Source organism: Denticeps clupeoides, chromosome 10, assembly GCF_900700375.1.
Source record: "Denticeps clupeoides chromosome 10, fDenClu1.1, whole genome shotgun sequence".
Classification (NCBI taxonomy): Eukaryota; Metazoa; Chordata; class Actinopteri; order Clupeiformes; family Denticipitidae; genus Denticeps; species Denticeps clupeoides.
In genome coordinates, this window is record NC_041716.1 from 12,354,213 (window position 1) to 12,369,974 (window position 15,762).

Consider the following 15,762-nt stretch of genomic DNA (forward strand, 5'->3'; position numbering starts at 1 on the left):
TGCTGAACATCCTGGTTCTAGGGAGATTTGTACACTTCTTCAAAAGTTGTTTGGGTGCCATGTATACACACTTTGCGTTCGAATGCGTTTTATTAACTGTGGTTACTCACACATGAGTATTAGGCTGCCCTCAATACCCTCATTGCAGGTACGAGTAATACTGAACTCTTGAACCCTTCCCGTCCGATATATGGCTTTTACCATACGTCCCTTGGAAGAGCTCATTGTGAAGACCTGCAGTGCTGCCGTAGGATCTCTACGGGACTCATTAACTTTTTTTTAGAATGAGATGGAAGCCATATATTTATGTGTTTTGGCCGATTGAGCTAAGACTTAACAAATCTGCTTTTGCCACATTGACCTCAGGCAATGGAAGATAATGCCAAATTGAGGAATGTCCCAATGGCCATAACTGGGCATCTCTCCTTATTTAAAGCTAACACATTGTTATTTACGTTTTGTTTTGGCCCCTTCGCGGATTCCTTTTGAAATCTGTGTGTGGGCGCTGACTTGTTCATCATTGGTCCTGGTTTGCTCAGTGCCAACTCGGACAACATGAACGGTATATTTGCAGTCCCACCTTTCACTGGAGGCCCAAAACCGAATCCTGATTGTGAACACCCACATGCATAACCAAACCATAGCGCTCAAACACGGCGGAATCTGTTGAATCGCGCAAAGCGCGCTGAAGTTATAAGCGCACGGTATAAGTGCTATTTTATTTTACCCTTGGCTTCATCCGCAGGCTTATCGACCTTGCATCAGCCTTCATAAGCCAGGAACAACAGGAAAAGCCCCAGAGAAGCGGCTGCACTGTTACTTATTTATGTATCTATTTCTGTATTTATTTATTACTCTCTGCGCGGAGGCTCCGTGTCAGCCTGTTCCTCTGTGTGAATGTGAGCGGAATAATAAGGGACGTTTAGAAAAAAAAAAAAAAAAAGAAATTATACTGCTTTTTGTACAGATGGGTATTTTCAGCGGCGTCTAATTGTCACCCTTGGCGCGTGGAACAGTTGAGCGGCACTTCAGCTCTGGCACACGACTGTCGGTTTTGCCCCTCGTACGTATGTACTGCAGAGCGAGGTCGATAGTGCGTTAGCCGCGGCATCAGGGCGCCCAGACCTGGCAGTGCTCACCTGCGACCTCCACATGTGGTGCCAGCGCCCGTCTGCCGCGTTACAGGCGGGGGCAGCATCATCCGTGGCGGGAACCGCAGGGGGCCACGTCTCGGCACCTGCAGGTGCTTGTGAAGAGACTCAGAGGCCCCGTCGCTTCTGTTTGCACGGTTTTGGCTTTTTTTTTTTTGATCTGGCGTCTCCCCTTGCACGAGAAATGCGTAATGCAGGTGCTGAGCAGGTTCACACATGTCCACCGTTCCCAAACCTCATCGCTGGAGCAGCTGGGGCTGCTTTTCACAGCATACAATCCTGTGGTAAAAGCGTAGCTGCTGTCGGCAGCCGCTAATGCAAGCAGCCGTATCGGTTCTGGCTTCGGACAGGTTTTTTGTGTGTCTGGGGTATTTTAAGATCAGTGGGCACTACTGGATCGACATTTTCTGAACGGTCCTGATTTTGTGTCATTTTCACCTGGAATGACATGGAACGCACACAACAGGCAAGATAGAATCCAGAGTTTCTTTTTTTATGCTTTTTTGTGTTAATGGTATTGAGAGGAGCTGGATGAACTCTGGGGTCTTGTAGGGGTCATTGCCATTGACAAATGGTTTCTGGGTCCAGTCCAGGAATGATTAATTTCATCGTATAGGAACAACAGATAGTTGGTCTGTGTGCTAATGCTGTTATGTCACTTTAGTCCTATAGTTTGGGCTCGTTCCAGAAGTCTTGGAGGAAAAGTCTGGATTATCTCACTCTCAGATTTGCACCCAGGCAGGGTTGGGTCTCTATAGCTGGATTGGGTTCGGCCGTATCTGGGTCATTATACTGCTGTGGTCGATGGGGATGAGAGGTATAGACCAGTTTAGAGATGAGATTATGGGTGATCGTCTCCTGTGTGTGCCCAGCGATAAGAGGCCGCTGGCGTCCTCAGCGAAGCTGTCAGCTCCTATGATAGAACGCTGAGTCAGGCGTCCGAGTCTTACCGCGCCCTGACGTAGATTATGACCTTGGGTGCCCGACGGGAATGCCTCATTAGCGGCCTCATTGGAACAGCCAGGGAAAAGTGTGCTAATTACCCCGCTAACAATGTCCTTGTTCAATGGGCTTACAGCGGATTCTTTGCCCGGGGATAATAAGGGGCCTGTGCGACTTTGGGATGGCATTATTATTGCAGATTGGCACAGCGGCGGAGATGGGAGTTAGGGCAAAATGGCTGCCAATTCTCTCCTCCTCAACTAAAGGTTAAATGTGTGGGTCAGGCATATGTAAGAGGAACAACTGCTTCAGTGGGAAGAGAACCAATGCCACTTTAAGAGTCCCTGAAGGTTCTCAATAAACTTATTATGACATGCAGCCACAAAAAAAAAGATTAAACTAATCACAATCAAATCCACTTTATTTATAATATACATTTGGAATATTCAGAATATGTATTGAGAGACTGGATTTGTATTTGCTGTTATTAAATATTCTTGTCTGTGCCATTATTTTAATTGCTTGGGTGGTTGCCAGTAGAAAATGAAATATCTTTTGTCCTCTTTTTGGTTATGCATATTGCATTTGTGCATGAGCGGCAAGCATATGTGAGTTAATGTATGAAATTCTGGAGACTGAGGAAAAGAATAGACAAAAGAGTATCATTTTTATTAATTATGTGAAAAACATAATTGTAGGATTCAGTCAAAATGGAGAAAGAAATCGCTAATTATGAAATTCATGTGAATACAGTTAATGCAACGACAAGATTCAGTGAATTGTTGCTGCAACAACATGCAACATTTGGCAGGATTGGCTGGTTAGGCTGATGCTGATAACAAGACAAGTTTCTGTGTGTGTGGCGGGGAGGCGAAGACGAGTCGCCTTACAAAACTTTTGGGATCGTCAATGACTGACAAGTGGTTGGGAAGGCTTCTCCGTCGGCAGGGGGGATGTGGGCCCATCTTGGTGCAGTTTTTACGGCCTCTGAGACGTTTCCAGGCATGACAGGCTGACATTAGCGAGGCGCAGCCTGTAATCTGGATGCTGTAACACCAGTATTTCACTCACCGCAATCCAGCCGTAGAGCCGCTTGGCAGTAAATGCAGTAAAACGGGGCTTGGTCAGGGAACGGGCCGGCGTTCCTCCGACAGTTGGCCAGACCTCCCATGTGAAACATTGACCCTGTGGGCTCGCGGCCACACTGAGATGTGCATCTCATATTCTCCACCTGCTAATCACTTATTTTGCATCATTATTCCATGTAAGGAGATCAGTGCTGTAATCAGATTCATATGAAATACCTCCGTGACACACTTTTTCGCTTGTCTTGATAACTCGGCTAAAACTCCCCGTTCAGAGTAAAGCTAATGAGACCAGGGGGGTTAAATGATGGAGGGATGGGAGGAGGTACATACGGAGCAGGACGTATCCTGCTCTAATCTTCAAATAACCCCCCCAGCCACCCCCTGCTGGGTTCTGAAGGGCATTACGAATTATGATTGCAGCAGCATGAAGAGCTGGAGGAACCCACTGATCCAGGGTCAGTGTAGTGAGCCCCTGTTGCCAGTGAAGCAGTATATAGGACCACTGTACGCTGTCCTTCTGCACAGTCATTATTAATAGAAAATATTTCTTAAAAATGAATATAGGATAACAATCAATGTCTGTTGTTACTAAAGAGACCATTCAAATTATCGCTAACTAACCTCCCAATTGATTTTAGGAGTGTGGGGGTAAAAACCATAATCTAAGCTCATAAACTCCTTACGGGTACTGAATGTCTTGATTAAAGGATCTTAAGATGGAAGATGAGACAGGATGAGACATGAAATTGCTTGATGCAGTAGTTTGTCATTGCCTATCATGCGCTTTAATCCAAAAGGCAGTTGGCACGTTGGCAGTCGACTCGCCATGAGAGTTAAGTGCACGGTGCGGCTCAGTTGTGAACATGCAAAACCTCTGACATTAACGCTAGCGCTTGGCAGGTAAGCCGCGGTGTGAATTTCTTTTTTTACGCATTTACTGTTTACGCTCTGGAGTTTTTTTGTCCCCCACGTTATTGTCAGTTCTTAAGTCTTTCGTCTTTTAATGAAATGGCTTTGAATTGGCTATAGCATGCTTTGACTTAGCATGCTATACATTAGCTCTGTGCTGTTGTTGCTACTTCGGGGTCAAGTAGTATGGCTGGCTTGTAGAAGCCATTGTGTGACCATATGTGATGGATGTTTTGCAAACTTTTTTTTATATCTATGGCTTCTCTAAATGTTCTTTCTGTCCTTCTTGTTTTTTTCTTTCCAGTCGTGACAGTGACCTCTCAACGATCATCTCCAACCTGCACCATACTCGACAGCACGGAATGCCCGAAGGGCAGCCCTGCGCAGACATCAGCCTCGGCCCCGGACACGCAGGTACAGTCGTCTGGAGCTGCCAGGGAGGAGACACCGTTAATGGCTCCCTCCTGTTTAAAACCTGTCTTTCCGTCTTTTTCTAAGACTGGCTTATTACACTCATTAAATAATTGAATTCTGTGAGTGGCAGATTCCTTTATGTGGTGTTATTTACTTGATTGAGGAGCGTAAGCCTATTATTAGTCCTTTGTGTCCAGCGCTTCTTTTTTTTTTTTTTTACATTTCTTTAAGCATGTGAGGTTTTACGTAAAGCCTTCATTAAACCATTACTCTATACAAACAGCCCTATTTACCATTAATCCAGTTTCAACGAGGCGGCAGCGTTCACTAGTCTTTCTGTTTCATCAAAACACGTTGGGCTTTTTGCATGTATTGCCTGATTTACCTGTTTTAGATGTTTTTGGATGTCTGCTCTTGAGTGCACGTGCATTGCAGTTGCCCCATCTTTTAAAATTGTACTATCATGAGCGCTTATTACTATGTGTAAATTATTATGTCGGGGGACTTAAGAAAATGACACTGACTTTTAAACATTTACAAATGTATGCAAATTTTGATCAAATGTTTATGTTAAGCTAGACATATAAACAGAAGATTGTTTTACTAGTAAGGGCAATAATCCCCCGTATGGTAATGAACAGTTCTGGTGTCTGGAGTCTTATTGTCTCATGTCCACTTGTCTCACTGATCACATTGTTACTCTAATTGTCCATGCATTAAGGCAAATTAAAAGCAAAGCATCTTCTTTGGCTTGAACAGCAGTTCTCAGGGAAGAGGTTGGGTTGGACTTTAAAAAGACTAGTTTAATCTTTCATAATCTTAATTGAGAAATCTCAATTAATTATAATCTTAATTGGGAAAGACACAAACGGCTCCCTTGGTGGTGCTGGGGTGAAAATCTGTCAGTTTGGGCATTAAACAGAGATTTAGGAGCCTGTTTAAGCGGCTCGGCCCGTGTCTGTAAACAAGTCCAATCCGATCACCTGGTGTGTCTAATTCCGTCTGCCAGTGAAATTAGAGAACCTCCTTCAATGGGGCAGGTCAAGGGTCGTGGAAGGACAGGACGAGTGTAATAGGTCCCTTTAGCATGTGATACCTGAATAACTATTTTACATGGCTGTATCCAGCGTACCTATGTTCGCATCGATAGTATTGCTGTGCACTTGTGTATAAATGTATTTGGTGTTGCTCATTTTAATGCACATATCTCATGAATATTTTAATTAAGTTTAGCCGGTTTACCAGGAATGTAACATTTCTGTAATGTCTTTAAAACAAAACACTAACTGCTCTTGTAGCGAGACATTCTTGAGGCCGCATTTAAACTTTGGATAAGTGGTCAGAGGCAAAGAAAGAGAGAGCGGGGGGAGATAAAAGGAAAGTTTTGTGAAAGGCGAGCAGGAGCGAGGGAGAGCTGCGTTGGTATCGGCGGGGCAGACAGCAGCGCCGTGGCGACAGGCGGGGGAAGAGGAAGTGAGGCTCTCGGCCGGAGAGAGAGCGCCGTTAATTAAATCTGAGGGACAGACATGAGAGCTGACCCAGGCGTCAGCAGTCGCTCCCGCCGGGCGGACACGCTGGCCCCAGGGCGGACGGGGAGGGGGGAGACAGGGGGAGGAGAGAGAGAGGGGGGCCGGGGCGCCGGGGAGATCGTCTGGCTCCCATTGCAGACTCCAAAACGTGGCTTTGTGGTCAGACCAGAGACTCTTAATAGGCATATAAGGTGTTTTTGTATGTTTTTTTCCCCTTTGCCCTATTCCCTCGGCTTTTTTTTTTAATAGCCGATCCTGATTGTGTTAACGTGTGTGTGTGTGTGTGGGGGGGGGTTATATATATATAGCTGTGCGTGTGTGGGGGTAATTTAATTTGGTTTACCTGGCAAACACAAGGGTTTGCTTATGCATTTTAGTAACTGACAATTCCACATTCATTTTTTTTTATTTCATTTAATATTTAGTTTTAGTTCTTTTGCATTTCTTCTCGTACTTCTTGTTACTTTTACTCTTTCTGACTTCTGTTTTTTCCCCCAGTGTTTATCTCTGTTTGTTTCTGCCTCTCCTTATCTCTCTTTCCCACTCACCTCTCCCACTTCAGTCCCCTCCTTCCTTCTCCGGTCTTATTTCTCGTTCACCTCCCTTCTCTCTTTCTGCCTTCCTATGCCGCCCCCTCTATCTCTCGAGCTAAAGAGGAGAGGCAGGGCTGGAAGGTGGAGCCGCGTCCTCCGGGCTGATCGGAAGCGCCTCTCTCCTCCCCCCCCGGAGCCAATCAATGGCCGCCTTTCAGCCCCGGCAGAGCCCCGGCAAACGCGGGATCAATAAGTTATTAGCACCATTCTGTCAGCTGTAATGTGGAGATTGATCGGGGGCCGCTGCTCCCGCTCCCCAACCGCCACTTCCCCCGTCTGATAAAGATGACAGATTAAGGGAAGAAGGAAAGGGAATTAAGGAGTCTGGCTGTCTGAGCTGAAACTGGTCAAGGAAGGGATGAGAGACCAAAAAAGAGTGGACGAGGAGATGAGGAAGGCGGAGAATTTTTCATACGCACTCTTTACCCTGTATTTAGAGCCTGATTACCCCATTTTTGGCCCTGTTAACCCTTTGCCTTCCCGAGACCAGTGACCAGGTCACACAGGGGTCTCTCTCTCGTTCTCTCTATCCGTTAGCACCTTTGTAAGGTGGGAAGGATAGAGTACGGAATGGTTAGTGCAATACCAGCCTAACCTACTTACTGAGTGGAATTAGTGGCACGGCGCGTTAGAGCCGGTGCCGGGCAGAGCCGGCAGCGGGCGGGGATGAGGCGGCCGGCAGGCACACTGTTTAGTGCTAAATGGGGGCTCCAGTGCTTTAAGAGGCCCTATTTAATTGGTATTAAAAGCTTTCCGCCCTAAAATCTCTGACCCCCAGGCACTCGGAGCTGAAACTGTTCCTGCTGAAATAAAGTCTGCCCAAGAGTGTGTATGGTTAGACTGTTTTATCCCCTCCACTTTTTATCTTTCATGCATGATTTTCAACCAAATTTTTGTATTTTAATACTTTGAGTAAAAATGTAGCGGTGCATTCGGGGACCTAAAGAAAAACCATAAAAAGAAACCAGTGTAATCTAAAGCACAGCATCCGAACCAGAATAGCCATCAACTGTTAAAAGCAGAAAAATAACCGGTGCACATGGCTGAGCCGCTCTGACTGCTAGGAGGCTAAAATGCTAGCCCGCTACCAGGCTAATGACTGCCAGCTAACGGCTAATCAGATTAATTCTGGGCCACGTGACAAAACCTAATTCTCCGGGGCAAAGTTGCCTGTAAAGACGATCCAGGATAAGAGTCTAAATCCTCATACTAACCACCCTAGTACAATATCTGCCCCTAAAGCCCCAACCACGAACCCTGTTCTCAAAAAATAGGAATATCTTCAATATGAACCTGTTATTCACTTTGGTAAATATGAGACACGTGACACTGAAAGTTCTTGAAAACTAAACCAGATCTGAATACAGATGAAGATTTTTGTTTTAAGATTTAGGCTTTTGCCCTTTTCTGCAAAGGATGTGACCAATAGAAAGCATTGCAATAGAAATTCTGTATTCACACACACACGCACACACACACACAGTTCCTTATGTTTTTGATGGCCAGAACCTAGAAGTATTTAGCCCATGTTACAACTTTTTAACCACATATATGAAGGTTTATTAAGATTAATTGGAAAAGTATTTTGAATACATTGCTCATATGTTCTGGAACAGAATACGTTACAGAATACCAACTATTTTGTTCAACCCTGCTTGTGTTCTATATACAGCATTGGTGTTATTTGATAGCTGTACTCTGTTATACAAGGTTAAAGTGTGAGAGGGTGTGTAGGCGGATGGGGTGTGGATGTGGGTGGTGTGGGCCTGCGGAGGGTCCGGTGAGATGCTGATAAACCTGCGACTGCAGTGTAGCTGTGGTGGTGCTGGCTGGAGATAGCTGTGCTTGGTGGCCCGGGGGCTTTTGGGTAAAGGACTGCAGGACGATCTGGGGGCAGAGGGACACGCTGCCCTGCCTGCGTCGCGTCTGAGAGATCATGGGCCCGATACAGTAAGAGATCTGATGCATCTGATATGGCCGACTGGAGATCAGCATCATCTCAGCTGGGGCCGGAAGAACACACTAACCTCAAACAAGCAGAGCTGTGTGTGAGTGTGTGTGTGTGCTGATAGGGAGGGTGTTCAAATTCAGATGCTCCCCCTCCCCTGGGCAGAGTGGCGAGGTGATCCGGGCCCATTAAAGAGGCCCCTCATCTGAGCATGGATTGGGAGTCCCCCACAGCCTTGGAGAATACATCAAACAGGATCATTAGAGGAGCTCACTGCAGCACCTCCCTGCCCAAAAAGCCTCTCAAACCTCCTCTCCACCGTTACACCAACCCTTTTCAAGCACAGGCTTGCTTTCTCCTCAGTTCCTTTCTCATCTGAAGGGTTGAGGAGTAGAGCGTTTGTGGATGTGTGTGTGGACACAGGTTTTCGCAGTTCAACAATTAGCTGAGCTGCAGGTATATATTGGATTTCTGGGCGCAACAAACTGATTTCCGTATCATAATTACTTATAAACAGATTAAGGGACCAGGTAAAGGACCATTTAAGTCACGGTGTTTGGAAGAAGCACCACTGGACGCTTCAACAGCAGAATGAAGCTGGAAGAGAGAGAGCACAATGACAAACGTTCCCTTCCTTCCTGCTTAAATGCAACCTCATGCAGCCAGTGTTATTAGCAGGATATTGATTGGAGATCTGTTTGGGGGGAGGGTGGTGTAATTGTACACTGGATGTTTCTCTCTCGCTCATCCTCTTTTTCGGCCGCTAAGTGTTAATGCGCAGCTTCGTAACTCCCCAAGATCCTGAAGGGAGGAGTATTAATGCAAGACTTTCTGGGTCTTGGTGGGGAAAAGAAAGAATGGGAGAGAGAAATGAAAGCTCAAAGAGTGTCAGACGGAACCGAAACAATAGCTGCAGCCTTGTGTGCGGGAGACGGTCTAGTCAAAGAGTAGAAAAAGCGATTCTGAGTCTTTTGACTAAACAAGGACACGTCCAAGGTTGTTCTGTGCAGCCTCACCAGCGCCAGGCCAGCCAGAGGAACGGGAGGTTGTGTAAGCTGAGTGGGGGGAAGAGAGAGAGAGCGCGTGAGAGAGAGAGAAAGACGGTGAGAGAGTGAGGAAGGGAGGGAGAGAGAGAGAGAGAGAGAGAGAGAGAGAGTAACCACAGAATCCCCCCTGCACATGCCTGAATGAGAGCCAGATCTGTCAACCACGCCGCCTCGGCCTCTCATCTCCTCTGACAGCACCACCGCGTCTCCAGGCACCGACGCCTCGCTCCGGCGCTCCCTCTCCGCGGCGCTCCCTCTCTCCGCCCCTCCACGCGCCACCATGTACGCAGGTAGATGTAGTCACTTGAACGGAGGAGGGAGGCGGAAGACACTTAAACAAAAAAACAACAACAAAAAGACCTTCGCTCTGGTGCGCCTCTCAGGACCAGAGGCTGACCAATGACGTGTTTTTTTTTTTTTTTTTTTTTTGACTTTTATATTTTGTTCTATTTGTTCGCAGATGATATTTTAGGCAAGAGGAGAGCGTATTCACCCGACGGCAGCAGCGAGTGCCCCTCAGAGAGCAAGAAATCCAGAAGCGTGTCTCCCAGAGGTAGGAGAGATCGTCTGCTTTACTACTGTATGTATGTGTGTGTGAGAGAGAGAGAGAGAGAGAGAGAGAACGCTACTGTAACGTAGTCAGAGGCATTTAGCCTCAGTGTAATATGGAGACGGGGAGGGGTGGGGAAGGTGGGGGTGTCGGGGTGACGATGACGCAGAGGACTCAAGGCGCACACACAGTGCGTATATAGACACACACTCACACATTATATATTCCGTACACTCATACACACACATTCTCTTAAAAACAATAATACGGTAATGCCTAGTAAACATGTTACTGGCTCGGTGTAAGAAGAATTTTCTAATGCTTCATCCCTAATCGCTCCCCATGAACTGAAACCTTCGAAACTGAAGAACAAAGTAAAACGAAGTTTTTTAATCGTTATCTCTTTAAAATGAGCAAAGGTTCCATACGATTCAAAACACTCACATGCATAAGTGCATGCACAATGTGTGTAGTCCACTTTCCAATCTCACACTCTCACACACTCGAGGGTATTGTGGGTGCAGTGAGAGCACGTCTTCGGGAGGGTGTCATGTTTGTGCTTCTCGTGGAATGGCGGAGAGGAGCTGGCATTCAGTGGAAGTGGAGGGTGTGTGTCGGGACAGGAAGGCAGCAGCTGGGAATCTCGGTGGAGAAGTGGCGCACTTGTAAACAGCTCGGTAACAGCTCGGCTCACGTGTGCTCGTTGGTGGCCTTTCCCCGAGGTCGCTGGGGGTCTGGGGCAGGAGGCCCGTGGGCCGCTACCGTTACCACAGCAGCAGTTAGTGTCTTAAAAGTTCGGCCGCCTCAGCTGCGGCATGGGGGTCAGCCGGCTGGTCTCACCAACTCAGCCACTGAATCCTGGTGCTAATTGGCCGTTCCTGGTGAATGGAACTGGAGGGTTAAAACGTAGAGTGTGTGTGTTAAATACCATATCACAGGGTCACCCAGGTGGGTTGGGTTCATCTCAGTGCAGAAACAAAGTATGCACAGTGAGGTGTTTAGCCAAACCTAGTGCAAATAACTGTTAATTATGCAATAAGCATTATTTAAATTCAATATCATTTTTGACACAAAAGAATGTGACTGCTGAAGTATTATTACTTCGGTATTCAGGGAGCTGTAGTAAAAACAGTGAGCTACCGGCGATGAAAATGTACTGAACTTCAAATTAGCACATTTGCATAACGATTTCTGTCTCATGACCAGTTCGGGGTGATTGACATGCTCAGCTGATGTAAATTAGCTTATTGCATTCCACTACTGATTGTCATTCACTGTCCCTTCTTGAATCTCAGCTTCTCTCTCCGACCCCCTCTACTGCATGTGCTGCTCAGGGGGTCTGGGCCAGTCTTTTTTTTTCTCCACGTCCCCGTTGATGCATTATACAGCAGACGCTGGGGGGGCTCCCGTCTCCCTCCCAGGAGGGGCACAAATCACATGCATGCGCACACACGCCGACAGCAAGCCTCACAAGTGGGACCTTGGTGCCCCCTCCCTGCCTTCACCCCCCGCAGCCTAATGCTAGATTTACCGCCCACCTTAGGGATTAGGTCAGCTGTTTGTGTGCCTCCACCTCTCAAGCGCACACCCATGTACACACTTATGTACACACACACACACACTTTTCAAATGATTTTTAATGAAAGTAATTGGATTATATTTTCATGACTATTCATAATAGTCATTTGCAATAATTAGGCTCACTTACTGTAAAAAAAAAATCAATAATTGCCATTGGCCAATATGCTGCATCCAAGAACTATCAATTATCAGTAAAAGAAACAGTCCTTGAGATCTGGATTAAGTCCTGAAAATGTTTCTGTGTGTGTGTGTGTGTTTCTGATTGTTCAGTTCATCTCCACTGTTCTGCATATTCTTCTTCCACACACAGCCCTTATTACAGATGGTGTAATTTGGAGGTTGCTGGTGTTTACCCCCTTTTGGGTGTTTGCCTGCAAACTCATCAGTTTTGGGGAGCACTTCCTGTGCCGCTGTGGTTAGCGGAGACTGAAATGTGGCCTAGAGCTCCGCTAATGTGCAGGTTAGCTACGCTAGCGGCGCGAAGGATTGTGTAGGTCACCCGGGGGGATTACCCTGGCTTTACCACACTGCTGATCTAACGTCTACTGCCTGCATTCCGCCCCACCCTAACAATGACCGTAAGTGTGTGTGGGGGATGCAGCAAGAGAGGCAAGCTACTCGGCACACAGTTGTTTTGCACACAGAACAAATTCTTATAAGCGTGCAAACAGTGGTTTACTATCAGTGAAGAATTGTAGTAAATGCACAGTAAATCTTAAACATTACAATACTGAGAAAGAACAGGCTTATAGAGAGCCATGCAAACACACACACACACACACACACACACACACACATTTACTGGTGGGGGTTTAATGACAGAAGCAGACAGAAAAGCTGAAATGAGCCGGACTTATCGCAAGCTGGGCGGAGCGACGAGATACAAACCGATTTCAGGCTGGAAAATCTTCATTTTCTGTGGCGGAGCCAGCATCCCCTGTCACAGCACAAACACGCGCACTTTCACAATTATGGCCTCACATATTCACCATTGGCCAAAACAATGCTAGATGCAGGCATGGATAGGTGTGTTCTGCTGAGGATGGTGGAGATGGGGTGGGGTCAAATGATGGTGAGGAGTCACATGCAGGGTGATGGATATATAATGTTTGTGAGGACCTTGTTTTTTTTTTTACACCCTTGTGAGGATGGGGTGTTAAACCTGACCCTAGCCCTAAACATATCCATTATAAGGAAATACTTTAAGATTTGTTACATTTATATCAGATTGCAGGGATAATTGAAAGACGACTACAGCTTTAATGTTTTTTGCAATGTTTGAGCTGAAGAGTTCAGAAATGATTATTTCCAGGAATTATTGTTCCTGGAAAAGGTTGTTCACACGTGAACTGGCCAGATTTGAGAAAGGAACGCACAGTGTCTTCTTTCTAGGTGCTTTTGCATAAATAAAAAACAATATGTAAAGGTGCCATCTTTGATTGCTATCTCACTCACTCACACACAGAAAACACACACACACACACACACACACACACATATGTATGCACACATACAGTCACTGATATTAACAGACAAGTAGCAGGCTGACGCACAGATTAAAAGCAATCATACACACACACCTGAAGGCCTCTGGGTGGATTATCCGGTGCTTGGCAGAGGAGAGAGAGACTCTGCGTCCCCCTGCTCCATCGCGGCTCCAGCTCGCCAGCCCGGGGCCAGACTCAGGTTTCAATGAGGAGGGTAAAAATAACGCCCCCACCCCGGCGCTGGAGCTCAGTCTGGAGTTACTGCCGCCTGTCCCAGACCACAGCTCAGCATGACACACACACACACACACACACACACATGCACAAAACCTCACACATTGGTAGATTCATATGTATGTATGTGTGTGTGTTTTCCTTGATATTGATCTATGTGATCTTACACACCTTGCAGCTGATCGTAACTTCAGCTCTTCTGTGATGGGATGTACATTCACACACCTTCATATGTTCATGCAGAGTTTCATCTCTTGAACTCTCTGTACTCCACAGAGAACTCACACACCCCTGGTCTGGAGCCGGGCAGTCACATGACCCCCGAGGACCACTACAGACGGATGATGTCATCGCTGAATGACCACAGCTCTTACGAAGAGCAGCAGCAGCGTCTCTACCAGCTGGCCAACAACATGGCCATCCCCAGCCATGGAGGTTTGTGTCTGTGTGTGTGTCTGTTTGTGTACATTTCTGGATTTTCACCGCCCCAGACAAAAGCTCATGCCAGTGCTTCAGACTACTTTTGCTGGTCATTATTTATTACCTTGATTTGTGATGTGCGTTTTCAGTATTCAATGCAAGATATACAGGGTGGGCCATTTATATGGATACACCTTAATAAAATGAGAATGGTTGGTGACATTGAACACATTTTATAAGTGGTCAGAAACTTGTAAATAACTCATGAAAGAATAAAGTTACAGACAAGCACACCATTGTTGTTAAATTTGATGTGTCACATGACCCTCTTCCTATTGAAAAATCTAAAGTTGGATCCAAGATGTCCGACTTCAAAATGGCCACTATGGTCACCACCCATCTTGAAAGGTTTGCCCTTTTAATATCACCAACCATTCCCATTTTATTAAGGTGTATCCGTATAAATGGCCCACCCTGTACATGAGCAAAAGACAGGGGAAGGAAATAAAACACAATCTGCTAGAATCTGGTACACCTCTCCACCATGTCCCGCGCACAATGATGTGAGATTTCTGAAGCTTGTGAATGGGGGCTGAGCTTGTCTTGATATGGGCTCTCTGAATGGCCGTAATGTCACTAAATTACCAGTCCAGTTTCAAAGACAATTGTAGCCAAACTAGTTGTATGCCTGATGTAATGTACAGTACAGGCCAAAAGTTTGGACACACCTTCTCATTCAGTGGGTTTTCTTTATTTTCATGACCATTAGATTCTCACTGAAGGCATCAAAACTATGAATGAACACATGTGGAGTTATGTATGTACTTAACAAAAAAAAGGTGAAATAACTGAAAACATGTTTTATATTCTGGTTTCTTCAAAATAGCCGCCCTTTGCTCTGATTACTGCTTTGCACACTCTTGGCATTCTCGCGATTAGCTTCCAGCTCACCCCAAACCATCTCGATTGGGTTCAGGTCCGGTGACTGTGGAGGCCAGGTCTCCACTTTTTGTTAAGTACATAACTCCACATGTGTTCATTCCTAGTTTGTTGCTTGACTTTTCCAACATTGCCACACTTCCAGTCTTATTCATTTGGATAGTTAGTTTTGGCCTTTTTCCTGTTCCGTAAGTCCTGTTTTTTTGCTTTTGGAACTTGGTTTTCAGGAAAAGTGCTTTGGCTCAGGGAAGTTAAGGCCCCAGCTGTATTGCTTCTTTCTTTTTCTTTCTTTCTTTCTTTCTTTCTTTCTTTCTTTCTTTCTTTCTTTCTTTCTTTCTTTCTTTCTTTCTTTCTTTCTTTCTTTCTTTCTGTTGCCTTTCCTCCTATATTTCCATTGCTCTTGTTCTCATTCTCCCCTCCGGTGTGTTTTGGATGCAAGGTCTGTGTGGGTCTCTGGGAGTCCGACAGGAGGGGTGGGGGTGGCCCCTCTTGACGTAGCCACGGCTCTCCAGCAGTCTCCCCTGACCCCCCACAGCCATTCCCGCACCCCCCACCGCTTCTCATCCTCAGCCTCTCCAAGCACAGAGCTGCTTTTATATTCTTTTTTTTCCTTCCTTTTTCTCTCCCGCTCTCTTCCTTTCTCTCTCTCTCCTCAACCACCACACGCTTCTCCCTCTTTTCCTTTTGCGTGAGTCCCCCAGAGCTTCCTTTTCATGTGTTTTGAAGTGTAGGCCTAGAAATGAGAGAGGAGGGGTCTGTGTGTAAGGGTGTGTGTGTGTGTGCGGATGAGAGAAATGGGGTGAAAGGTGTGGAGCTCCTCTCTCCACAGCTGTAAGGTGCTCAGAGACTTTCCCCTCACCTCCTTTATTTTGTTCTCTTATGATGGAAGGACTAATGGGGAATGGGATGTGGGACCGTAGAAGCAGCTTTT

The 15,762-nt window shown here is 46.2% G+C and overlaps 1 protein-coding gene across 4 annotated transcripts in view; it reads left to right on the forward strand.

The window, feature by feature from the left end:
• The window catches only part of samd11 (sterile alpha motif domain containing 11), a 44,750-nt gene that overhangs the window by 13,165 nt on the left and 15,823 nt on the right, over nt 1-15,762 (forward strand). For all 4 annotated transcript variants that reach the window (XM_028994807.1, XM_028994809.1, XM_028994808.1 and 1 more), the window contains exons 4-6: nt 4,395-4,504; nt 10,081-10,173; nt 13,749-13,907. In XM_028994807.1, coding sequence (XP_028850640.1) covers nt 4,395-4,504; nt 10,081-10,173; nt 13,749-13,907 — 362 coding nt within the window. The remainder of the gene's footprint in view (nt 1-4,394; nt 4,505-10,080; nt 10,174-13,748; nt 13,908-15,762) is intronic.